Source organism: Colossoma macropomum, unplaced genomic scaffold (genome assembly GCF_904425465.1).
Source record: "Colossoma macropomum unplaced genomic scaffold, Colossoma_macropomum, whole genome shotgun sequence".
NCBI classification, from domain to species: domain Eukaryota; kingdom Metazoa; phylum Chordata; class Actinopteri; order Characiformes; family Serrasalmidae; genus Colossoma; species Colossoma macropomum.
In genome coordinates this window covers 21,443,921-21,471,765 of record NW_023494789.1, presented here as the reverse complement: position 1 = coordinate 21,471,765, position 27,845 = coordinate 21,443,921, and the positions used below count along the sequence as shown (strand labels likewise).

General features: G+C 37.9%; 1 protein-coding gene across 3 annotated transcripts in view; it reads right to left on the bottom strand.

Moving 5' to 3' along the window:
* The window catches only part of tns1a (tensin 1a), a 240,106-nt gene that overhangs the window by 55,589 nt on the left and 156,672 nt on the right, over positions 1 to 27,845 (bottom strand). For all 3 annotated transcript variants that reach the window (XM_036570545.1, XM_036570546.1, XM_036570547.1), the window contains 4 exons: positions 26,553 to 26,628; positions 25,793 to 25,922; positions 25,587 to 25,652; positions 23,953 to 24,069 (listed from right to left, as the gene is read on the bottom strand). In XM_036570545.1, coding sequence (XP_036426438.1) covers positions 23,953 to 24,069; positions 25,587 to 25,652; positions 25,793 to 25,922; positions 26,553 to 26,628 — 389 coding nt within the window. The remainder of the gene's footprint in view (positions 1 to 23,952; positions 24,070 to 25,586; positions 25,653 to 25,792; positions 25,923 to 26,552; positions 26,629 to 27,845) is intronic.

Genomic DNA, 27,845 nt, shown 5'->3' with positions numbered 1-27,845 from the left:
CTTTCTAACAACCAGTCGAGTTTCAAAAGATTTGACCACTGGGGGGCGCTATTTCAAAAAATTACACATTATTACATGTTATTACAATATTATTACAATTTTCGCCTACAACCTATTGTACTACCACGTGACAAACAATTTTGCCTATACATGTTTATTAAAAATCTGTATCGTTTTTTTGTAATAGATAAATGTTTCAAAACCCTACTTTTTGAACTAGTCTCTGGATTTTGAACCAATCTTTTCAAAATCGGTCTAGAACAATTCTTTGGCCTCTCTATGTAAATAATTATCAAAAACATTTTGACTTTTCTACTCAGGGTCATGTGGATTAATCACTAAATTCCTGCATACGTGGCATTGTTAGCTTGGTTAGCTATAACTCATCAGTCATTGGTCAGATCATGTTCAATCTTTGAGGATTTATACAAATTGAGATTCTAATGGAGCACACCAAGTTTGGTCCAGATTGGCCTTTGGGGGTGCTTCAGCACTCAAAAACACTGAAAAATCAATAAAAATGCTATTACAATGTTATTACAAGGCCCACATATAAACAAATGGTGCCATGTGACTCAGCCCATTAAGTTGAACAACTTTCTAATTACATGTTTTGTCACAAATTGCACTGCTTGTCTTTTATTTTGGCTTATTCATTCAAAGATTTCACTATACAAAGACTTATTATACAAAGGTCAAAAGGTCATTCTGACCAAAACTTGGTGAACGTCTTTGGATATGGTCCCTGATCAAGAATGATACCATACTGTGGCCTTTTCACTAATTCTGACCCACTTTCACTGAGCTCCTCACACCAATAGGGTCTCTTATGAGTGCGTTGGGCCTCATTATGGCCTACATCAAATCAATGGCTTAAATATAGAACCAATCCACTGTGCAAGTGCTACTATGTGAGAAATGTGGCCATTAGTCATGTAGTTTAGACATCAAATTTGACAACCTCTTGGATGTTCTACAAACCAGTGTAGATCAGTACATATGAATATAAACCTATACTGTGTTTAAAGACCTCTGATTGTTGTTTATGGCAACTGAAGGCCTGTTGATGAACTGACTTCCTTTCGGTTCTATTCACTCTGCCTATAAGTAAGACCCACAGCTTGAGGCCTTTTTAGGCCTAATGGGCTAAACGAAAAGCTTGAGGCCTTTTTAGGCCTAATGGGCTAAACGAAAAGCTTGAGGCCTTTTTAGGCCTAATGGGCTAAACCAAAAGCTTGAGGCCTTTTTAGGCCTAATGGGCCAAACCTGCAGAAGGGCCCGTACTGCTGTTGCGTGCTTGAACCCGCTCATTGCCGCTTGCGGCTATATTGGTGATTATAATCGCTCAAGTATAATCACAAATTTCTCCGTAGAGCCCAAACCATAAGTCCCAGGTCCACCAAACTTAGAGTTTATGTTCATGAGGAGACTCTGACCTCCTATAACAACAATCACCCCAGTTGGCCAATGGGTGGCGCTACAGCATATATACAAACTTTTACCCATATTTTGAACACATTATTGCCTGTAACTTTTGAACAGAGTGACATAGAAACAAAATACTGTTTTCTCCTGATTCCTTGGGACCTGCTGAACAAGTGTACCCAGGGTCACTTTTAGCTCCGCCCACTTAGTTTTTGAGCTAATTTGCATAATTTGAAAAACCTATTCTTGCGAACTAGTCTCTGGATTTTTGGCCAATTTTCATCAGGTTGGTACCAAACGATTCAGAAGACAATGCCCCTTAATAATTATCAAAAAAACTTTGACATTTGTAAACAATTTGGCCGCCATAAGTCAACAAACTCTTCTGATGTAGAACATAATTTACTTAAAGGACTGGAACTCATAAATGCTTTTTCTGATTCTCACAATCCTTAATACACATTTGTAAGAGAATGTAAAGATCACCATACACCCCACAACATGAAAAAAAAATTCTTCCAGTTGTCCATAGGGGGGCGCAATTCCAAATGGTTTAAGTTTTCAACACGTTTTTTGCTATAAATTAAGATCAAAGTGGCCTACACATTAAATTCTGTCTTATTCTTTGGGACATTCTTAACATGTCAGACCATAAAGAACTTTCATTGCTTATTCATATGTTTAGCTAATTTGCATAATGTGCAAACCCTACTCTTGCGAACTAGTCTCTGAATTTTTCACTGATCCTCATACAATTACTGTCACATTATTCAGAAGAGAGCATTCTGCAATAATTATCAAAAACATTTGGATATCCTTATATAATATGGCCTCAACGAGCTAACAAATCCTTCTGGACTGGAGATTAACTTAAACAGCTCAAACTGACCAATGTTAAGCCTCATTCTCTCATTCTCATGGACAACCTTGACAAACTGTGAACTTTTTCTAAACTCTGACTTGCCTTGCTTGTTTCCTTTCTATTAACAACTTTTGCACATAGTTGCCATATAGGGCTACTTGGGCTGTTGCGTGCTTGGACCCGCTCATTGCCGCTTGCGGCTATATTTATTATTATTATTATTTTTCTGCCCTGAAACGGAACGCACAGCCCAAACCGTAAGTCCTAGAGACACCAAACTTGGTCAATAGGTAGTAGTCCCTCCCGCTACTCAGGCGCAAGAAATCAGCCCTGTCGGCCACAAGGGGGCGCTATAGCGCAGGTCAACGCGTTTGGGTCTATATCTCCTAAACCAGATTTTTGCCAGACAAGCCATATTTTTTTCCTGATTCTCTGGGTCCAAATAAACCTTTTGGCTATTTTGATTATTTAGCTCCGCCCACTTAGATTTTTCGCAATACTGCAAAATGTGCGAAACCTACTTTTGTGTACTAGTCCTCCAATCTTTGCCCAATCCTCATTCATTTGGTGTAAAAAAATTCAGAAGAGTGTCCTGGTCAATAATTATCAAAAACATTTTAAGTTTTCCATACAACATGGCTGCCATATGCAAATGAACCCTTCTGGATAAATTCAAAATAATTCAGAATTAATTGAAAAATCTCTAACTCAAGAATCCTTCAGCCAAAAAATTTCAAACTTCACAGGCCATGTCAGTAGCCAATTCTGAGGTAGCCATTCGATTTTTGTGCGCATAAGTAATTAGGGGGCGGAGCAACAAAAACAGGGCATTTTCTCTGCAGCCGTACAACCTATCAAGCTGAAACTTTGCATGCAGCATCATTGGGCCAGATTACAAGTGCCACTCTAAGGACATTTGGATACATTGAAATTTGTGGTCGCCATCGGCCAATAAGCATTCAGTAGGCCATTTGACAGGCTTAACATTGACCAATCATGACGAAACTTGACTGATGTCTATATGTAGCCACTTTCTAACAACCAGTCGAGTTTCAAAAGATTTGACCACTGGGGGGCGCTATTTCAAAAAATTACATATTATTACATATTATTACTATATTATTACAATTTTCGCTGAAAGCCAATTGTAGTACATTGGGACAAACAATTTTGCCTATACATGTTTATTAAAAATCTGCATAGTTTTTTTGTAATCTATAAATGTTTGAAAACCATACTTTTCGAACTAGTCTCTGGATTTTGATCCAATCTTGTCAACGTTGCTCTAGAACAATTCTTTGGTAGCTTTAGGTAAATAATTATCAAGAACATTTTGAGTTTTCTACTCAGGGTCATGTGGATTAATCACTACATTCCTGCATACGTGGCATTGTTAGCTTGATTAGCTATAACTCATCAGTTATTGGTCAGATCATGTTCAATCTTTGAGGATTTGTAGATATTGAGATTCTAATGGAGTATGCCAAGTTTGGTCCAGATTGGCCTTTGGGGGTGCTTCAGCACTCAAAAACACTGAAAAATCAATAAAAATGCTATTACAATGTTATTACAAGGTCCACATATAAACAATTGGGGCCATGTGACTCAGTCCACTACGATGAACAACTTTCTAATTACATGTTATGTCAAAAATTGCACTGCTTGTCTTTTATTTTGGCTTATTCATTCAAAGATTTCACTATACAAAGACTTACTATACAAAGGCTTGAGGCCTGTTTAGGCCTAATATAATAAAAGGCTTGAGGCCTTTTTAGGCCTAATGGGCGAAACCAAAAGCTTGAGGCCTTTTTAGGCCTAATGGCCTAAACCAACAGCTTGAGGCCTTTTTAGGCCTAATCAGCTAAACCTGCAGGAGGGCCCGTACTGCTGTTGCATGCTTGAACCCGCTCATTGCCGCTTGCGGCTATATTTGTTATTTTTTTTCTCCGATAAAACGAATCGCCCAGACCAAACCGTAAGTCCTAGAGACATGAAACTTGGTCAGTAGGTAGTAGTCCCTCCCGCTACTCAGGTTCGCGAAATGAGCCCAATCGGCCTGAAGGTGGCGCTATTGCGCAACACAACACGTTTGGCCCTTTAACTCATTCCCCAGATTTTTGCCAGAGATGACACATTTTTTTCCTGATTCCTTGGTTCCAACAAAACAACTTTGTAATTTGGACCATTAAGCTCCGCCTACTTAGATTTTGAGCTAATTTGCATAATATGCGAAACCTACTTTTGCAAACTAGTCCTACAGTTTTCATCCAATCCTCATGTTTTTGGTGTCAAAAAATTCAGAAGAGCCTGAACCTCAATAATTATCCAGCATATTTTTAATTCTTTACTCAAATGGCTGCCATATGCAAATTAATCCTCCTGGAAAAATCAAAATAATTCTTATTTAATTGAAAAATCTGTAACTCGAGAATCCTTCACCCAAAAAATTTGAAACTTGACAGGCTTATTCCTAAAGAGACTCTGAGGACACCTATCAATTTTTGTGCGCATAAGTCATTAGGGGGCGCTGTAAATGCTATGTAGCTGTTTCTCAGCATCCGTACATCCGATCAAGTTGAAACTTTGCAAGTACCATCTATTCCAAAGACTATAAGTGAATCTTTCAGGACACTTTGAAATATTTAAATTTGTGGCCGCCATCGGCCAATAAGCTTTCAGCAGCCATTTGACAGGCTTAGCATTGGCCAATCCTTATGATACTTGATATCTATCTCTATCTCACCACCTTCTAACAACCTGTGAAGTTTCAAAATATTTGGCCACTGGGGGGCGCTATTACAGAAAATCAAGTATATCTTGTACAGATTGTTATTTTTGGTCAAATAACTTAGATGCCCTCATGCAGTGCAGTGTTCCAAACCATTTTGTCATTTGAAGTCTATTTAAAAAAGTGCTTAGTTTTTTTTCAATCATCAAATGTTTGAAATTAGCACTTTTCGAACTACTCCGTGGAATTTGAAGCTACCTTCTCAAACCTAGTCTAGAAATACTCTGTAGCCTCTCTAGGTAAATAATTATCCAGCACATTTACCATTTTTTGCTCATTGTGGTCTCCCTCCTTCACTAAATCATTGCGGCCATAGCATTGCTAGCTTAAATTGCTATAACTCATCAGTCCTTGGTCCGAACATCTCAAAACTTTAAGTTTGTTTATACATTGAGACTCTGATGTGGCTTGCAAAATTTGTTCCTAATTGGCCAATAGGGGGCACTTTAGCACTCAAAAACACCTAAAATCCTTAAAAATGTTGTTACAACAATACTACAAAGTCTACAGATAAATAAGGTGTCATTTGATTCAGTTCACTGATCTAATTGACTTTGTAATTACATGTTATATCATAAATTGTGCTCCTTTTCTGGTATTTTGAATTATCCATGTAAAGACTACAGCTTGTAATACCAAGGTCAAAAGGTCAATCTGAACAAAACTCAATGAAAATCTTTGACAAAGGTCCCTGATCAATATTCATAACATTTGAAGACCTTTGAACCAATTTTCACCCACTTTCACTGAGGTCCTTTATGCTTAAAAGGCCCTTATGGGTCCATTGGTTCTGTTTATGTCCTGCTTGTCAAAGCCTTTAACATGGAGAAACTATATACTTTGCAAACACAACAAAGTCAGAAATGTTACCATTACTCATGTATTTCTACAAACCTTTGTAGATCAGTAAATTGAAATATAAACATATATTAGGTTTTAAAGCCCGTGCTCATTGTTCTTGACAAATGAAGGCCTGTTGATAAACTCTGATTTCTTTTCGGCCTCTCTGCCTCGAAGGCCCAAAGTGCGTTAGGCCTTATTAGGCCTATTAGGCTTAAAGTGCATGAGAGTTTCTTGGGCTTATGCGTGCTTGGACCCGCTCATTGCCACTTGCGGCTATATTTCTTCTTATTCTTTTTTCTGATAAAACGAATCGCCCAGACCAAACCGTAAGTCCTAGAGACATGAAACTTTGTCAATAGGTAGTAGTCCCTCCCGCTACTCAGAATCTGTAACTCGAGAATCCTTCACCCAAAAAATTTGAAACTTGACAGGCTTATTCCTAAAGAGACTCTGAGGACACCTATCAATTTTTGTGCGCATAGGTCATTAGGGGGCGCTGTAAATGCTACATAGCTGTTTCTCAGCATCCGTACATCCGATCAAGTTGAAACTTTGCAAGTACCATCTATTCCAAAGACTATAAGTGAATCTTTCAGGACACTTTGAAATATTTAAATTTGTGGCCGCCATCGCCAATAAGATTTCAGCAGCCATTTGACAGGCTTAACATTGGCCAATCCTCATGATACTTGACAGCTATCTCTATCTCACCATCCTCTAACAACCTGTGAGGTTTCAAATTATTTGGCCGCTGGGGGGGGGCGCTATTACTGAAAATCAAGTATATCTTGTACAGATTGTGATTTTTGGCCAAATAACTTAGATGCCCTCATGCAGTGCAGTGTTCCAAACCATTTTGTCATTTGAAGTCTATTAAAAAAGTGCTTAGTTTTTTTTCAATCATCAAATGTTTGAAATTAGCACTTTTCGAACTAGTCCGTGGAATTTGAAGCTACCTTCTCAAATCTGGTCGAGAAATACTCTGTAGCCTCTCTAGGTAAATAATTATTTTTCCATTTTCCATTTTTTGCTCATTGTGGTCTCCCTCCATCACTAAATCATTGCGGCCATAGCATTGCTAGCTTTAATTGCTATAACTCATCAGTCCTTGGTCCGAACATCTTAAAATTTTAAGTATGTTCATAAATTGAGACTCTGATGTGGCTTGCAAAATTTGATCCTGATTGGCCAATAGGGGGCACTTTAGCACTCAAAAACACCTAAAATCTTTAAAAATGCTGTTACAATACTACAAAGTCTACAGATAAATGAGGTGTCATTTGATTCAGTTCACTGATCTGAATAACTTTGTAATTACATGTTATGTCATAAATTGGACTCCTTCTCTGGTATTTTGAATTATTTATTTAAAGACTACAGCTTGTAATACCAAGGTCAAAAGGTCAATCTGAACAAAACTCAATGAAAATCTTTGACAAAGGTCCCTGATCAATTTTCATAACATTTGAAGACCTTTGGATCAATTTTCACCCACTTTCACTGAAGTCCTTTATGCTTAAAGGGCCCTTATGGGTTCATTGGGTCTGTTTACGTCCTGCTTGTCAAAGCCTTTAACATGGAGAAACTAAATACTTTGCAAACACAACAAAATCAGAAATGTTACCATTACTCATGTATTTCTACAAACCTTTGTAGATCAGTAAATTGAAATATAAACATATATTAGGTTTTAAAGCCCGTGCTCATTGTTCTTGACAAATGAAGGCCTGTTGATAAACTCGGATTTCTTTTCGGCCTCTCTGCCTCGAAGGCCCAAACTGCATGAGGCCTGATTAGGCCTATTTGGCTCAAAGTGCATGAGAGCTTCTTGGGCTTATGCGTGCTTGGACCCGCTCATTGCCGCTTGCGGCTATATTTAGGGTTCAAGCATGCAATGTATTGAACCCTATTGTTTTTGTCAAGATTTTTCTTATTATTCTTTTTCCGCCCTGAAACGGAACGCACAGCCCAAACCGTAAGTCCTAGAGACACCAAACTTGGTCAATAGGTAGTACTCCCTTCCGCTACTCAGCCGCAAGAAATCAGCCCAGTCGGCCACAAGGGGGCGCTATAGCGCAGGTCAACGCGTTTGGGTCTATAACTCCTAAACCAGATTTTTGCCAGACAAGCCATATTTTTTTCCTGGTTCCTTGGGTCCAAACAAACAACTTTGCTATTTGGACCGTTTAGCTCCGCCCACTTAGATTTTGAGCTAATTTGCATAATATGCGAAACCTACTTTTGCGAACTAGTACTACAGTTTTTGCTCGATCCTCATGGTTTTGGTGTCAAAAAATTCAGAAGAGCCTCAAGGTCAAGAATTATCAAAAACATTTTGACTTTTGTAAACAACATGGCTGCCATATGCAAATGAACCCTTCTGGATAAATTCAAAATAATTCAGAATTAATTGAAAAATCTGTAACTCAAGAATCCTTCAGCCAAAAAATTTCAAACTTGACAGGCCATGTCAGTAGCCAATTCTGAGGTAGCCATTCGATTTTTGTGCGCATAAGTAATTAGGGGGCGGAGCAACAAAAACAGGGCATTTTCTCTGCAGCCGCACATCCGATCAAGCTGAAACTTTGCATGCAGCATCATTGGGCCAGACTACAAGTGGGCATTTAAGGACATTTGGATACATCAAAATTTGTGGTCGCTATCGGCCAATAAGCATTCAGCAGGCCATTTGACAGGCTTAACATTGACCAATCATGACAAAACTTGACTGGTGTCTATATGTAGCCATTTTCTAACAACCAGTCGAGTTTCAAAAGATTTGACCACTGGGGGGCGCTATTTCAAAAATTTACATATTATTACATGTTATTACAATATTATTACAATTTTCACCAAAAGCCTATTGTATTACTGTGTGCCAAACAATTTTGCCGAAACATGTTTATTACAAAACTGCATAGTTTTTTTGTAATCGATAACTGTTTGAAAACCATACTTTTTGAACTAGTCTCTGGATTTTGATCCAATCTTGTCAAAATTGGTCTAGAACAATTCTTTGGCATCTCCAGGTAAATAATTATCAAAAACATTTTGACTTTTTTACTCAGGGCCATGTGGATTAATCAGTAAATTCCTGCATACATGGCATTGTTAGCTTGGTTAGCTATAACTCATCAGTCATTGGTCAGATCCTGTCCAACCTTTGAGTATTTATACAAATTGAGATTCTAACGGAGTTTGCCAAGTTTGGTCCAGATTGGTCTTTGGGGGGCGCTTGAGCACTCAAAAACACTGAAAAAATCAATAAAAATGCTATTACAATGTTATTACAAGGTCCACATACAAACAATTGGTGCCATGTGACTCAGTCAACGAAGATGAACAACTTTCTAAATACATGTTATGTCAAAAATTGCAATGCTTGTCTTTTATTTTGGCTTATTCATTCAAAGATTTCACTATACAAAGACTTACTATACAATGGCTTGAGGCCTTTTTAGGCCTAATATTATATAAGGCTTGAGGCCTTTTTAGGCCTAATGGGCGAAACCAAAACCTTGAGGCCTTTTTAGGCCTAATGGGCGAAACCAAAAGCTTGAGGCCTTTTCAGGCCTAATGGGCTAAACCTGCAGGAGGGCACGTACTGCTGTTGCGTGCTTGAACCCGCTCATTGCCGCTCGCGGCTATATTCTTCTTATTATTCTTTTTCTCCTGAAAAACGTGTTGTGGAGAACAGACCGTAAGGCCTAGAGACACCAAACTTAGTGGCTAGATGTAGTTTGTGTGCATCTCGCCAGGCAACAAAATTGACCCCAATTGGCCAAAGGGGGGGCGCTATAGAGCATCAAAACACATTTTGCTTCATAACTTCTACACCATGATGTGTAGAGACAAAATTCTTTTTTTGCCTGATTCCTTGGGTCAAGCCGAACAACTTCGCAATTTGGACCATTTAGCTCCGCCCACTTCGATTTTTTGCTAATTTGCATAATATGCAAAACCTACTTTTGTGAACTAGTTCTAGGGTTTTCACTCAATCCTCATGTGTCTGGTATCAAAAAATTCAGAAGAGTCTGAACCTCAATAATTATCAAAAAAATCTTGACTTTTGTAAACAATATGGCTGCCATATGCTAATGAACCCTTCCGAAATAGCTCATAATTCATTTAAAACTCTGTAAGTGGAGAATGCTTCTGCCAACAACATTGAAACTTGACACGCACATTTATGACCAGATTCTGTGGTAGCATATCAATTTTCGTGGGCATATGTCATTAGGGGTGGGGCAATTGCCAATTAACTGTTTCTCAGCATCCGTGTATCCGATTGAGCTGAAACTTGGCATGTAGCATCTACTAAAAAGACTATAAGTGAATCTTGAAGGATAATTTGATTCATTGAAATTTATGGCCGCCATCAGCCAATCAGCATTCAGCAGGCTTTTGACAGGCTTAACATTGACCAATCATGACGAAACTTGAATGGTGTCTACATGTAGCCCCTTTCTAACAACCAGTGAAGTTTCAACAGATTTGGCCACTGGGGGGTGCTATTCATAAAAAATCATATTATTACATGATATAAACGTATTATTACTATTTTTGACCCAAGCTCTGTATGAATCTCATGTAGTACAGTATGCCAAACAATTTTACTATTGCATGTTTATTATAAAAATGCATAGTTTTTTGTAATCGTTAACTCTTTGAAAACCATGCTTTTCGAACTAGTCTCTGAGTTTGGATCCAAATTTCTCAAAATTGGTCTAGAAATACTCTGTGGCCTCTCTAGGAAAATAATTATCAAAAAAATGTTGACTTTTTCACTCAACCTGGTGTTGCTCCATCAATACATCACTGCGGCCATGGCATAGCCAGCTTGATTTGCTATAACTCATCAGTCTTTGGTTGTATCTCAAAAGTTTGAGTACTTATATATATATTGAGACTCAGACAGGGTGTGCAAAACTTGGTCCAGATATGTCCTTTAGAGGGCGCCTTAGCTGTCAAAAACCCCAAAAATCATTAAAGATGCTATTACAGTGTTATTACAAAGTCTACAGATAAACACATGGTCCCATTTGATTCAGTTCACTGACCTGAATAACTTTGTAATTACATGTTATGTCAAATATTTCACTCCTTGTGTAGTATTTTGAATTATTCCTTCAACAATTACAGCTTATTATACTATATATTATAAGGTCAAAAGGTCAATCTGAACATAACTCAGTGAACAGCTTTGATCAAGTTCCCTGATCAATTATCATAACATGTGGAGACCTTTTGACCAATTCTAAACCACTTTCAGTGAGCTCCTCTGTGCCAAAAGGGTCCCTTATGAGTGCACTGGGTCTCATTATGGCCTGATTATCAAAGCCTTAAACATAGAGAAACAAAACCCCTTGCAAACACAACTATGACAGATATTTTACCATTGCTCATGTATTTTTGACATCTGTGTTGATAACCTTCTGCATGTTCTACAAACCTTTGTAGATCAGTCCATAGAAATATAAACATATGTTGAAAGTAAAATGGTTCATGACAAATGAAGGCCTTTTGATAAACTTAGACTTCATTTCAGCCTCTATGCCTCGAAGGCCCAAACTGCATGAGGCCTGATTAGGCCTATTTGGCTCAAAGTGCATGAGAGCTTCTTGTGCTTATGGGTGCTTGGACCCGCTAATTGCCGCTTGCGGCTATATTTTTACTTGTTTTTTAATCGAACTTTGACATTTGGCATCCAAACTTAAGGCCTAGAGACTGCAAATTAGACCACTCATGTGTTATTCCCAGTGATAACTTCAACTTTGGCTCAATGGTTAAAAAGCACTAATTACTATTAACTAATTCACACCAAAATGGTTATATTGTATTATACTGATAGACTTTAGACTGAATCTTCCAAATTTTTTTATAACACCAAAAACAGTCTACAACGTAAATACACTGAAGCACTGCCCTGGTGTATGCTTTGCAGTAAGAATGATAAAAACTTGATAAAAATGCTCTGATAGTCACTGGGTTTATACTGCATTTTATCATTAAAACTTCATATCATTAAAACCATTTCATCTCTGGTCTCCATGTCTGTTATGTAGGTGGGCTTCAGAGCATGGGAAAACACAGATGCCTAACAGAAGGTATCCTAAACACTATTGTAGGCTCATTTATCATTCACTACACTGTTGTCTGCGTTTGCATTTTGTAAGCCTTAAAATAGGTCCTATTCTCATCCATTCCTTAGATCTAATTTCACCAGAACCCTTTAGGCCTTGTAAACAATGGGCAGAGATGGGCATACGGGCCACGTGACCATGTCAACTCATAGCTATGGAACTATCATTAGTCATTCAGAGCTAAAACCAGGCTTTGCCCAGTCAGTGATGTGGAGCCTTCCCAGTAGAATCTATAGCCCACTGCCAGTTCCTCTTCAGATCAGGCCTAAATTTGGTACTAGCTCACTTGTTTGGGTTACCTCACCCATCTGCATGCACATTAGAGTACAGTAAACTCCAGCATGACCCTAAATAGTCTTGTTATTTACACCTCCACAGCAGGTCAGGACAGAGCAGACAGGCAGGGCGGGAATCTTAACAGCTAAGAAAGCTTCAGTCCAGCCAATGGAGAGATTCAAATAAAGCAATGAGATGAGAGGCTGTGCATGACAGTAATTTTACCACAGTTGAGGGGTGCTGTTAAACTCCTGTAACAGTGGGGAAAAATCACTGTAATACATGGCCTTAAATATAAAAAAGATAATTGTCTTTTCCAATGAGCTGGTTCTTTTCTTAATATGTCCAAATAAGACAGCATCAGTTTGGTTAACAGGGCTTTGAGCAAGCACTGTAAATTAAGCAGTGCAAGCTTAATTTGGTCAAGAATCCATTTGTCTGTTTTCTTTGCCATCAAAGACTCTTAAAAGTCTTCATCATTACTTTTGAAGCTCCTTCATTCTTGTTTTTCCAAGTGCCAATCTTGTGTCATGTTGCTTGACTGCCAGATCCTTTGTTGTTAAAAACTGATCCAAGTAAGCAAAAGCCGTCCACCACCAAGTTAGAAGATGTTAAATATTTTTCCCTTCTCTTATGAAGTTACTGTTTTGGAGATCTCTCATGACAACTCACACAGCTACATAAGCTACAGAATTTCCATATGACTAGCATATTTCTCAAACTCCTACAGTTTCGTTGCAATTTTGGATGTATGCAGCCCAATAAGTCTGTGATACATGAAATCTTGTCTAATACCGGTTTCCAGACTCTGGCGAGTAATTGTTTCGTGCTAAGATTTATTTCTCACTTTCTGTTTTATTAGACTTACTAGCGTAAAAAGCCAACTGATTAGACTGGGGGTGATGAGGTGAGAGCGCATGTGTATTGACTTGTTTTGTCACACGCAAAACACATATTGCTTCACGTAAAAAAGAAGCCAAGTTATTAGAGCGTCACCTGCCAGAATTTAAAAAAGTGCTGTAATAATCAGATTTTGGTTTGAGGGATAGAGTTTAGTTTCTGTGTCTCTCACAGAACACAGTTCCTGCTATGTACTCAAGCACAATGATACATTAGCAAGGATGCATTTCGCTGCTGTCAGAACAAAACCTCGCATCTCCATTTTTATCGTTTTTCAGTTTTTGACATGATTTGAAAATGCCTGTTGTCCTTTTCATTGTGTGTAAATTTCATGATGAATGAACCAAAAGAAACAGCTCATCATTCTTTGGAAAAAAGGCTGTTTCCATTGACTTACATTAAAAGTAAAGTATGTTTTTTCCAAACAAAGTTTGGGAAATTGTTCCGACAGCAGTGATTTGCACCTTAACTATAGACTGTTTAGCTGTTTAAATGCTAAAGTAAAGTAAAATGAAATGTCTGATTCCTATGAAGTAATCAGTATCATTACCAGAGTATTATATTACAGTAACAAAAAACAAATGCTGGCATGTTGTTGCTAATGATTTTAATGGTACGCATCCAACCCTGGTCAATTAAATGGTTTTGGATTTTAAACCCGTTAGTTAGGACTCCTCCAATCACACAATGCTATCAACGCTAGGAGGGCGAAGTCTAACACAGGCTTCCTCCGAGACCTGTGAAACCAGCCACCGCTTCTTTTTGAACTGCCGCTCACGCAACGTGCCATTGGACAGCCGAACGCGCTCGGAGGAGAGCACCAACCGCCAGATCTGTTGCGTCAGCTAACAGACGCCTGCGCTGACTAGCATCGCGTTGGGTGATGGGGGAGAGGGAGGGGCCATTCTGCTCACCCAGAGAGAGCGAGGCCAATTGTGCTCTCTTGGACTCCCGGCTACGGATGGCTGTAGCATCACCAGGGATCGAGCTCGCGATCTCCTGATGATAGGGCCAACGCTTAGACGGTTGCGCCACTCGGGAGCCCCCTGTTGATTTTCTGAAAGTAAGTTAAAGAAAGTAAGTTAACACATCCTCTACATAGAACACACTTGAATATGGCATTTTTCAGCCAATTTTAGTGCACTATTACTATTTATGTTTAACAAATCCAAAAATATAAAATATGCAGTAACTTTTGCACAGGCCCTATTTTTTGCTTTTATTTTCCCAATATGCTAAATAAATAAACAAACAAACAGTAATAGTGCATTAAAATGTGCAGTAGTGTGTTCACTGTAGAGGACGTGTACTTATTTTCACTTAGAAAATCAACAAGACTGGATGCGAAACTTTTACTTATGATTGTAAAAATACTGTATACAAGTATCAGTGAATTTATACAGTTTGGAGGCTGTGAATATGTTGTTTACCGTCTCTAGAGGTTGACACCCAAGAACTAGTAGCTTCTCTGAGATACAAATACTGTGTGATAGGTTTGTATGTTGGTTTTTAAGTAACATTTTCATAAGGAGAAAACTTGTTATAAGCAGAGGTGTGTAATAACTCATTACATTTACCCAAGTACATGTCTTTAAGCAAAATACTGATTGATTTGTGCTCTCCTGAGTGTTTTCAAATCATAACACTTTCCCTTCTACTAGTATATTAGTGAAGTAAAAGAAATCTACACAGTTACATTTTAACTGTTCATATTTAATTAATAAGTCCTTTTTTGTGTTTTATTTCAGTATCTTAGTTGGTGACAACTTCTGTTTAGGCTATGTTACCTAAACAATGAAATGATGAATACAATATTCTGAAAATCGGTGTTAAATATTAATTTAATATCTGTACTGCTTTGGAATTGGCCACAAATCTGACTTTAATTTTTCATTTTAGACCAAAAGAATCCCAAAAAACAGAAGAACAGAGACACACAAACCTCATCTCCTGTGCTGACAGAGGCTGGAGTTCTATAAGTTCCTCAGTACTTAAACAGTTTTTGACCCAATACATTTGTTTTCCTCAAGTTGTGTTTTTAGCAGGTACTTAACACTTTTACTTGGGTACGGGTTTTGACTACTCTACACCTCTGGTTATAAGAGGCTATCACTGCACTTGCACAACAGCATCACTCATGAGAATTTTCCATGAGACCTTGACTAATGGAATTCAGTGCTGTGATGAGGTGTGAAGGCTCACGGCAGCTGGACGAGGAAGTCTTTCTGTGGTGGTCAGAATGAATCTGGACAATAACAAAAAGCAACATCAGCAGCGGAATAGTCAGTGAGCCTGCAACAAGCAACTTGTGAAAGAACGCAATTTTAAGTTCTACAGTGGGTACAGTATGTGCTGGGCCGCTCATTCTGTTTCAGTGGTCCAGTTGTTTTACTGGTCACACCGTGTTCTATGGGGCTCTGGCACTCTAGTGCTATGGATTAATGAAAGGCCTGGCGCAGCTTTCTGCTGAGAAGCACTGGGAAGAAGCACATCCAATTATGGGAAAACTGCAAACACTAGCACTCTCTAATTCACGAATGACCGCAATCTTCTGCTTCCCTCAATCTCTTCAGCTCCACGCCTTCTTTTATGGAGACACTGCACACTGCTGATAATGTGATTCTGACACCAAGTGAAGGAACACACTGTGCTTAATTACTGAATGTATCTACAGAGTTCAGTACAAAGTAACACATTACAGTAATGAAGTAACAAATTAGAATCGGGGCATCGCTTGATTTTTTAACCAGAGCCAAACGTTGTAATGTTTACAGGTCATACGTTTCACCCCAGCTCATCTGCACATCAATTCTCATCATCCACTGTTTCATTCGCAGGCAAACTTGAATCTGATTTTGTATATGAAAAATTGGCCCAAAATATTTTCTCAGGCAAAGTCCTTTATAACGCCTCTGGCTCAAGTTGCCATTGACAAAATTACCCAGATGAAGTTTGTTTTATTGTGCTTTTTGTACATTTAAAATATTGCTTCTAGTTTGGTTTTAAGAACCAACTGACTGACTATTTGGCATTTTAAAGTATCAGTAAATATATAAAAAGTATAGATAAGCTGTTCCTCTGTTAGCAGAGGAGACGAGTAAAGCAGCTGGTTGATGTGGAGAGAGAGAGAAAATGTCCAGAGAAGTTCAGGAATGGCATTACTGGGGAAACATCTCTGTTCACAATTTTTTTATTTTCAGTTGTAAGCTGGGTTTTGGCTCTTTTTTTTCTCGTTTTGTGTGATTTTGTTTACATGCCAATGATGAGTTCTTAATTCCTGCAAGCTTTGTTAATCTGGGTGAGGATACCCAAAACAATCCTACAATAAACTGGGCTGAGCCCCGGATCTTTACACGTCAAGCCAACACCCCTGATGTAACTTACATTACAGTATCAGGATCTATCTATCTATCTATCTATCTATCTATCTATCTATCTATCTATCTATCTATCTATCTATCTATCTATCTACACACAGAATTCTCCTTTACCTAGGGTGGGGTGGTGGGGGGGTACTGCTCTATTCCTAGTTCTAATCTACTGTTTCAGTTTTAGTTTGAGATGTTTCTAAATTGTGAAAAAAGATCTCAGATTATATCTCAGATTTCCTTCACATTTTATCTTTACCAAACTGTTTTTGGTAAAATGTCAGAGTTTTGTCAGAGAAGAAAGCGGGACATAGAAGAGAAGATGATTGAAGGGGCCCTAATCCCTAAGTTTCAACTTAAAAATAGTACTTACTTTGTTATTTTTTCAAGATATTTTGGATTTCTTTTAGAGTGAAGTGAGAAGATTTAGATTTATCATGAATTTAATTTTTAAATAAAACAAATTCAAAAAATGCTGTCCCACATTTTCATGTCACAAGTAATTAGATTAATTGACAACAGGTCAATAACATGATTGGGTATAAAAAGAGCATCCCAGAGAAGCTGAGTCTTTCAGAAGTAAAGATGAGGCGGGGTTCACCACTTTGTGAAAGACACATAAACAGTGCAACAATTCATGAATAACATTTCTCAGCATAAAATAGCAAAGAACTCAGCATCTATGGTACTTAATATCACTAAAAGATTCAGAGAATCTGGAGAAATCTCTGTATGCAAGGGACAAGGCCAAAAACCAGTGTTGGCTGGCCAAGATCTTCGGGCCATCAGGCAGCACTGCATTAAAAACAGGCATGATTCTGTAGTGAAAATCACTGCATGGGCTCAAACACTTTGGAAAATCATTGGCTGTGAACACAATTCATTGTTGTGTCCACAAAAGCAAATTAAACCTCTACTATGCAAAGAAGAAATCAAATATAAACAGGATCCAGAAACGCCACCGCCTTCTCTGGGCCTGAGCTCATTTAAGATGGACTAAGGTGAAGTGGAGAAGTGTTCTGTGGTCCAAACAATCAAAATTTGAAATATTTTTCAGAAATCGAGGATGCTGCTTCCTCAGGGCTAAAGTGGAGAGGGACCAATAAGTAATTTTTAATGTTTATTTTTTTGAGTACTTACCCCAACACTGGTTATCTAAAAAAAATGGACAAAAGCAGGGTCTAAAGTCAGGCCTGCTACTCCTGTTTTTAGCTATGCAATATATGTTTGTCCATTTTTGTGGATAACAGTATGTTCTACAGAGTTAGAAGCCACTTAAGACTGCTTTGCAACTTGGCATTATTTGAGGCTGTGTGTGATGATTCAGGCATGCAGTTTGCATGAGGCTAATTGGTGGGGTATAAGCTTCCATTACTGCATTAGCCTGAGTCAGTATTGACTCAGTGCTGGGTGTGAATACACGGACTGAGCCAACAGCTCTGACAGTGCAAACACCAGCCTTCATGGCTTCTGGGAGTCAAATGTCACCACTCCATGAGTTCTTACTGGATTCAGTTTCAGCTTCAGTAAAACTGCATGAGTGAGTGAGAGACAGTGAGATAGATAGTCTTCTTGCCTGCCCCTCCAACTGGCAGGACATTGGATAGAGCAGTTTCAGTTTTCACCCCCTCCCAAAGGCTCCCAATGTAGGCAATGGTGCCCCCTATTTCTGCAGCCACTATTTAAAACTTGGATTGGCAGTGGGCATGAATAGGGTCTTTATAACAGTTCTGATGGGCCAAGCAGAGCCATCAGAAAGAAGCTTTACATTCCAAGGATGTGACCAGGGTTGCGACTAATGATTATTTCTGTTATTGATTAATTTACTCTATCACAGCAACATCATTATTCAAATTCCATATATGTGACGAACAAGTTCTTCTATTATGGCGCAATAAAACAACAAAAGTTGTACAGCCTCCAGTACTTCCAGTAGTGTTAAAATGAGCATGCGTTTCATATGAACTTTATAGTGCAGGGGTTGTTCACTGGTGGACCGTGGTCAGATGCAGATCCAGCAATGTATTTCGGGAGGCCGAACTGAGCACTTGGAAAAAATCCAGTGTAACAAACCTGATTAACATTGGTAAAAGTGGTTGTATTTCAGCAACATATATGAATATGACGCAACGTGGCTTCTGCAGCAGTCTTGTATTACAGTTTATCCAATCATGTGCATTAATATAAGTGACTTTAGCCAAAGGCAGCTTATCAGAACAGACACAACAGGGATACATACCAGCAAATAATAGATTTTTTTTTTCAGGTCTGAGTAGCGACAACATGGCTTGTTTAAAAAAAAAGTAAAGTCGATGGTGAAAACATAGTACTAAAAATCAAATGAACAGAGAACTCTGCGTTTCTCTCTTCATTTCTACTTCAAATCTAATGTGTCTCATCTGTTCACAGCCTGTGGCACTCAACAAAAGTGGAAACGTTAGAGCCCCTGCGATACAAAATAATCACTTAAAATTAACTTGCTAACTAAATCCAGTTCTGAGGGCAAATAAAAAAAACCCAAAGCTCAATGCGAAAGATCCAGTGCTTGTGAAATGCTCACTAACAATAGCCTTTACTATTTTTTTAAATTAATTTTATTTCTTAGTTTGTTTCCAGACCAAGAAATCTGATGTAACTGGTCCTTCACAAGTTTTAGCTGAATATCAATTGTATAGAGCAAGTAAAAAATAAGTTGATGCATCAACCATTTCCATAATCGCTACTGTCAATGACATATTAACAGTGTTGACTAACTGTTGCAGCCCAAGAGGTGACACCATTTTCACGCCTTAATAAACACAAAAGATGTGTAACTTGATTTAATGTTGATTTTATAGCTTTATTTAGGAAAGGCAACAGGTCACAGGCCTATTTTAAACTCATTTTATACTGATACATACTAATATAACTAGTACATTGGTGACTTTAAGCATCTTTACGTAGAAAAGATTCTTAGAGTGTCTTGACAGCAACTAGTGTAAGAAATGATCATTAAATCATATTTTGGAAAAAACAGTACATGTAAAATATTGGTATATATTTTATATATATATATATATATATATATATATATATATATATATATATATATATATATATATATATATATATATATATATATATATATATATTTCTCTGCATTTCTCTGTTTTTACCATGTTCTTCAGTGGCCAGGACCCCATGGACCCTCACAGAGCAGGTACTATTTGGGTGGTGGATCATTCTCAGCACTGCAGTAACACTGATGTGGTGGTTGTGTGTTAGTGTGTGTTGCGCTGGTCTGAGTGGATCAGACACAGCAGTGCTGCTGGAGTTTTTAAACACCTCAGCATCACTGCTGGACTGAGAATAGTCCACCAACCAAAAATATCCAGCCAACAGCGTCCTGTGGGCAGCGTCCTGTGACCACTGATTAAGGACTAGAGGATGACCAACACAAACTGTGCAGCAGCAGTTGAGCCATCGTCGCTCACTTTACATCTACAAGGTGGACTGACAAGGTAGGAGTGTTTAGTAGAGTGGACAGTGAGTGGACACAGACACTGAGTGCTGAGAATGATCCACAACCCAAATAGTACCTGCTCTGTGAGGGTCATTGGGGTCCTGACCACTGAAGGACAGGGTAAAAGGGGGCTAACAAATATGCAAATAAGCAGAAGGACTACATTCTGTAATTGTAGAACTACAAAGTGCACCTATATAGTAAGTGGAGCTGATAAAATCAACAATGAGCGTAGAAACAAGGAGGTGGTCATAATCTGATGCCTGATCGGTGTATATACATATACATACATACATACATACATACATACATATATATACACACATATACATATATATACACACATACATATATACACACATATATATATATATATACACACATACATACATACATATACACACACACACACACACACACACGCAAAGTTTGTGTGTCCCGGTCAAATTACAAGTTGTTGATTTTCTTTTTTTAAAATATAAGGCTTTAAGTGCTTCCTCTGTAGAGGATATGTTAATTTTTTCTACAATCTACAAAACATGCCATTTGTCTTTTGCCTAATTTATAAAGGAAATGAATGTGCTCCTCCCCATACAATACCAGAGACTGAAATATAAACAGACAGCACTCAACCATCAAACTCTTATTTTCTTTCTTTAATGGCCAAAATGCTCACAATCTGCACTAAGCCTTCCTCTGCTTAGCAAGGAAAATATATGCTGTTGTACTCTGAAGTAGTATTTTGAGTTTGAGATCCGAATCCACCAATAAAACATCTTGTCTATTTCAGAACAAAACTGTATTTAATCAAAATAGCCACAAATGTTAACAAGACCTTGACAAGAAATGTTTCATAAATCTAGTAATACATCACAATTCTAGGTCTGGATTCAATATCAAGTTATTAAGACCTCAGCAGAGTTCTCATTCCATAGGCTCTGTTGAAATGCACAAAGTGATGAAATTACTCGTCATTTGAATGCCTAACGATACCAAAGGGAATTTAATAGCGTCATTAAGGTTTCTCCTTCAGCTGCATCTGCTGGTCTCTGCCAGCCAAAAATCTAGGAGAACTGCCAATCACTAAGCCTCGGCAAGATGCAAGGCAATGCGCCATCACATCACTCTATTGAGCAACAGTTGTTTTGCAGCAGATAATCGACCTCACTTATGACCAATAATAAAAGACAAAGCAAAAGCTGTCTAAAAATGTACCCCTCATCTAATCAATCTGTGTAAAGGTTTGTGTTGTACACTTGGATGTTTTTTTAACTACAATGTTATTGTTTATTTATGATTATCCTTATTTAAAATCTATGTTTTCTAATTTCTACTCTCCTTTAATTTGCTTTTCAAATTATAATTTCAGTTATGTTTGTATTTAATCATTTGTAAAGCATCTTGAATGACCTCACTGTATGAAAGGTGCTATTTAAATAAACTTGCCCTGCCTTTGTTTGTATTATGTGTCCTGCACTTTTAATAATACTTCAAGATTTATAGACATTATGTAACCAAAGTAAAACAGAACACTTTCAATAATTTTGTGATTAAATACCAAAATATCGTGTTCCTCTAAAGACTCACTAGATGCTAGAGCAAACCTTTAAACTAAAGCTGTTATGGTCCAAGTAGCCACTAAATTATTTTTCCCATGTTGATAACTTTACAATTATCAGAACTGTTTGTTTAGTACCGACTTATTATAACTAATTTTAAGTTATTAAAAATAGTATTGAACTTGTATTGTTTTTATACTGTACTGTTTTACACTGTACTGTTTACTATACTGTCTTGTTATATTATAGATTCATGGTAGCAGATTTGAATCGAATTTAATTTAATAAACTTTATTTGTCCCTGAGGGACAATTCGTAACTGGGTATATAAAGATATGACACATATGACACATGATATGAGACATAAGACAGAGACATCAACAGACAACTAAGAACAGACATCTTCATAAATAAGGAAAATAAATAAAATACATAGTAATCACATAGCTCGTTGATGATCAGTGAATGATCATTAACACGATGGCCTCAGGAACAATGACATTCTCAGGGCAGCGATAATGGCAACCAGCGAGGGGCGGCAACCCAAAGACAGAGTGAAGGACATGTGAAGAACAGAATAGCCTTTTTTAGAGTCTGTTGTTTATGTAATAAAGCCTCAATGGAAAACCAAACAGATTTCAGGGTCTGCAAACGGTTCTTATTTTTTACACTTAAAGAGTGAAACCAGCAAATAAAAGAACATTTATAACCCAGTTATTTTAGCTCAAATTTTAGCTTCTCATCAAAAATTGTACCCACATACTTGTAAGTACTCAGTCTCTCAACAGCCTATCCACTGATGTCAGTTTTTAAGGGTTACAACTCAGGTCATCTCCATGGTTTTAAGATACTGTACTGCTCTGCCAATGTGGAAGGCTAGCCCTGCCTTACAATAAGAGTCTCTGTAGTAAAACCCCAGCAAACAAATGGTAGAATAACTACCCTAAAACTAACAGGACTAAACATTTCCCAAACACTTGGTGGTATTCAGAGTTAAAAAGGTACACTAATTAACCCTCTAGGTCCATGAGCCCGCCCGTGCATCAAATTTGATGCGTCTATATACGTTCCTCTGTCTTTATAATACAGCATAGAAACACAGTTCAAATATTTCCTGAATCTGTAGATTCTGCCCTTTCCCTTTCATCTTATTGTGAGATTGTATGTGACTCACATCCAGAGTTGGATCACACCATGTGTAACTGGTGGATTTGTGTATCTGTCTACATTTTGTGTGAAACGGACCAATGGACACTCAAGAAATCACTAAAGACTTACCCATCACGTCAGAGACCCTTCATTCTTCACTCAGTTGACCTCAGAGATACATGTGAAATGGCGTGCAAAGGTTTACAGCCGCTGAAGCTGCTACAGCGGGTTTGGAAAGGAATGATGACGCTATATAGAGCATTTTCATATGAAACCTATGGGTATCATGTTATATGAAAGTGCCTTTAAAGGCAAATTTAAGAAGATATGAAAAAAAAAGAGGAAATGCCCTTAGACCCCACAGCATTAATACATTTTTAGACAAAGTGCAATCAATACATCTTTTCTATTTTCAGATTTTTTTGTTTTTAAAGCCATGTGCTTGTTTTTAAGGAAGTGGATTAGACATAATTAAAAAGCTTACACCCTGAAAGTTTAAAAGAAAAACATGCGAACCTCAGAGGCACAAACTGCATGCAGTTAATGTCAACAATCCAAACGTGACGCCCAGAAAGTCTGAATACAGATATGGGATGCTAAACTATTCCCACATATTACTGACATAAATATTCAACTTAAGTGGCTGATTAAGATCACTCTGAATAAGGCCCACTGTGATTGGTTACAGGGCTTCTTTGCATATTGCAGCCTTTTACGATACTGAAAAAAATATATATACTATATATTTTATAGTGTGAAATATTTCAGATTACCACAGTATAAGCCTTAAAGTAGTCTAGGTATAACTTTAAATCTAGGGAACAATGGCCACCCACGATATGAAGGCTGTCCCCTAAGTATCATTTCCTGAGTCTTAAGGACTCTTAAAGTGGAGGAAGCCTATCAATCAGTCACTTAATCACTTCCCAAGTGCTACCCTTTGCCTTAGCCTGCTTTACTGCACCTACTTTTAAATTTAATTCATTCTTTCAGACGCTCACATTCTTACTACCACACCAACGTGAAAGAAGGAAACAAGCTAGATCAAGTGTCAGCGCTTTCTGTATGGTGACTTATTCCAGTTACTCAACTAATATCAAATAAACTGCCAATTACATCATGTGTAATGCTCCTCACCATCAGTTGTGTCCTCACATCGCCGGTTAAAGTTTTCATATGAATCCCAGCGAATAAGAGGGTCCTGGGTGTTGTAGTCTACAGATACACTGGGGCCGTTCTCTAGGTGATCCAGCCCTGAGGGTGAGAAGAGAGTTATAAAATAACTGAAATAACTTCTTATATTTGCCTTTTTTCTGTGATTCCACAACCTTCCTGTCTCCTTCCCAGTCCTCTTACATCTTTTACCTATTTCTCAGTCACTCAAGGGATGTTTATAAATAACAACATGTCAGGAACCACATAGGCAAGTCTATCTGAGATCACTTAACAACTCAACACAGTTCAAGGCAAGAATGCAACCATTTACACAGTGCAGTGCAGTGTAAAAAAAACTATAGAAACAAACTTTGGACACCAAACATGCCTGGACTACATTTAAGATAAAGAGACAATTGTGTAAACTTGATTATCTTCCTCTTGTAATGGATCATATTCTACATTTTTCTTGTATTTAAGATATATCATCACTGTCCATATGAAACAATCTCCAATGTTTTGTCAATTTTAATTTGTTTACATTATTTGAACATGATGGCTCTTCTTTACATTAGATAGAAACTTCACAATGATTGGACCAATACAAATGCTTCAAAATCACTTGAAATAAAACCTCTTTATATTAACTTACATTTAAAGCTCAGAACATTTTTACCCTCTCCTGCGAAGCCAGTATTTTGGGAATATATTGTCTTTGGACAGCAACAATGTGTAAAAGTGGCCTCTGTTCTGACTGGCTAAGTTGTGTTCTCCTTAGTTCAAAAAGCAGTCAGGCTGAAATGTGGACTGAAACTCCCAGGGATGATGGAAAAAAAATAAACATTAGAAATTTCTTTTGGATGTCAGAATCCTTTGGATGGTTGCAGTGATACATTTGCTCCTGACAGCCAGGAACACAACAGCATTTAACTCGTTTCCATCCCACTCTAATAACTCTTCTATAGATTTTCTGTCATATAAACACTCTTTAAAACTGTCAGATGTATGGGTGGTCTAATGTCACTGCGTTCATGGCTTTGACATCACAACCATGGTGCGTTCAAAAAAGGTCATATTTACAGCTTAGTTTCCAAACATGAACTGGATAGACTGAGGAGAGAAACGTAGGTTTTAAAGGGCCCATGTCATGAATTTTTAATTTTCTTCACTTTTTTGAAAAAGAAGAGTTTAATGCACTACAAAAACTTCACTCACCAGTACATTCAGTCCATTTGAACTCACTGTTTTTGTGATGTCATGAAAATCAGCGCATTTACATACATCCATCTATTCAGACTACACCAGTTTAGCCTTGTCCATTCACACTGAATCCATAAACTGTGTTTCAGTCTTTACTGCTTTTTAACTGAGGCACAACACAAGGCATTAGAGCTACATATGTCAGTTTTAAAGGCACAGCCAAACGGTTAAAAAGTTCGAAAATGGTCATGTAAAAACAAATTACGACTGTGTTTCGAACATAATATCACAAATGTAATAAGTGGATCACAAGGGACCACAAGAAAATACAGGATATGGGTCATTTTAAACTTTAACAATGACTCTGAACACTGGTTGATGATACCCAACGTGTTATGCTGGCACCATGAGCTTACCTCTGATCTTCTCTGGGCCAAAAGAGAAGATAAACTCCACTTTCCCATCCTGAGGATATCGGTCATCTGTGGAAACAGATTTTCATGGTTAATCTTACTAACAGTCTAACTATGCTGTGGTGACTCATGTGGTGCGGTGACTATCTGTCGGTTTCACTACAGAATGTGTTGGTTTTGTAACAGGAGAAGGCTAAGAACAGAGGAACCTCTGAAGGTCTCATCCAGGTCGTTCTTGGTGAAGACCAACCCTAAATCATGCACAGCACACGTGTGGAACTGAACTCTGAAGATCACGTCCCGACTGGGGTTCCGATAACGTTTGTGGTAGCACTTCAACTGCAGGATAGATGGAACAGATAGAGAATGGAAGAAGTTACATTGGCATTTTAAAAACAGGGAAATCTTTTAAGGCAATCCGTATAATTACAAGGGCTTGGGTTCAAAGGGTTTTTCTTAGTAATATAAAAGTGTTGACATGATAGATGTCATAATGTTTGATGTCACGACACCGTATGTCGCACGCTAACTAGTGTACTCTAGTTCATGGCAGATACTGATAATGGGGGGTAAAGGGGGCTGAATGGCTCTATTTGCTGAGGGACGTGACTTTCCATAATACGGCCTCCACATTGAGTGTTACAAGCTATGCTGTTCACTTTTCAACTAGTGAACTGTCTCCTCCTCCTTTATAATATCGCTGATGTTAGCCCAAGTGACAGACCACGCAGTTTGAATATCCCTGGTCAAATTACATGTTTTGTTAATTTTCTGTGAAATTAAGTTAATACATCCTATTCAGTGAACAAACTTAAATACAACACACCTAAATACAAGAGTGCACAATTTCTATTTATTTGCTGTGTTTAACCTATTAGAAAAAAGAAGGATAAAATGTCCTTAAGTCTATGAAAAACAATCAGTCCAAACTTTTGACTGGTACCACATCTGTAAAACATTTCTTTTTACCAGTATATCTCCTTTTAGAAGCAGGCCTGGTTCAATGGTGATGCAGATGCTTGTATGACTGTCCCCTTGAACGTTACTACGAAAACAGAGAGAGAGAATTGTCTATCAGAGTCAGAAGCAGTCGGCTATAAAGGGGCCACTTAATGTCTGAATGTGTGTTCTAGCCTGCAGGCACTATGAAAAGGCGAATAAATGACCACCATGCGCTAAACTCAACAAATGAACCTGAATATGAAAATTTAACCACTCATTATATATTCATTATATTCATCCAAGCCCAATGGCTTTGCAAAATTATATGTCAAAGGGGCCTATAAAACTCAAGTGGACTTTTGTGCTAGAGGATAACAATGATGAAGTGAATCATGAGAGAGCACTGGAGGAAGAGCAGCGGAACGAAGAGGCAATCCGTAATTTCCGTGCCGCTTTATTTCGGTCAGTGACAGAGATGACAGGGTATCCCATCGCTCATGGAAAAAAGAGGTCAGCAGCCACGACCCTGTCACTGTTACTGCCAAAAGATGTGCAGATTTACACGCTAATCCCTTAACAAGAGTTCAGCAGAGGAAGTATGCACCATATACATAAACATGCTGACTCATTTACCCCTTTAAACACTAGTCTTCTTATTCAGTCATTAGTTTCAAAACATTTTAGTCAGTAACTATTACACCATACTCAGTAACTGCTATGAAACTCCCCTAGATTATTTTTCAGGCCAGGCTGTAGACCCTCTGAAGCTACCAGAGTAGATGTGTTACTATGCTTGCGTAGAAGTTTTAGATTCATATATATTTGTAGTCAGTTAATTTGTATTAGAAGAATTCATGTGTAACTATTTGCCTTGTATTTCTTACTGGGCCAAAGAACAATTTTCTACAGAAATGTATTACAGTAATATTATTAGCTCCTTAAACCAACATTAAATACTGTTTGGACCATGAGGCTAAAAGTAGATCTGCTTGTGATTATTAGGGCTTGAAATATGCTGGGAAAAAAGTGGATTGCCTACATTATTAATCTACAAACATCCAACCTTTAATTTTGGAAAGCAGAAGGATGCATTTCACTAAAAGAAATCGAAGAAAACTACAGGAAACAGATTTGGGACAGCAGGGTGCTAGCTAAATTACTGTTACTGAGTGCTGGTTGGTTGGTGAGCTGATCAGCTCATTGGCTGGGTAAAGCTGTTCACACTCACTGGCATTAGAAAGTTCTCAAATTTGAGCTCAAAACCACTCAATAATATGATAGTAGTGTTGAAATATTATATGCTGTATGTATTGGTGCACT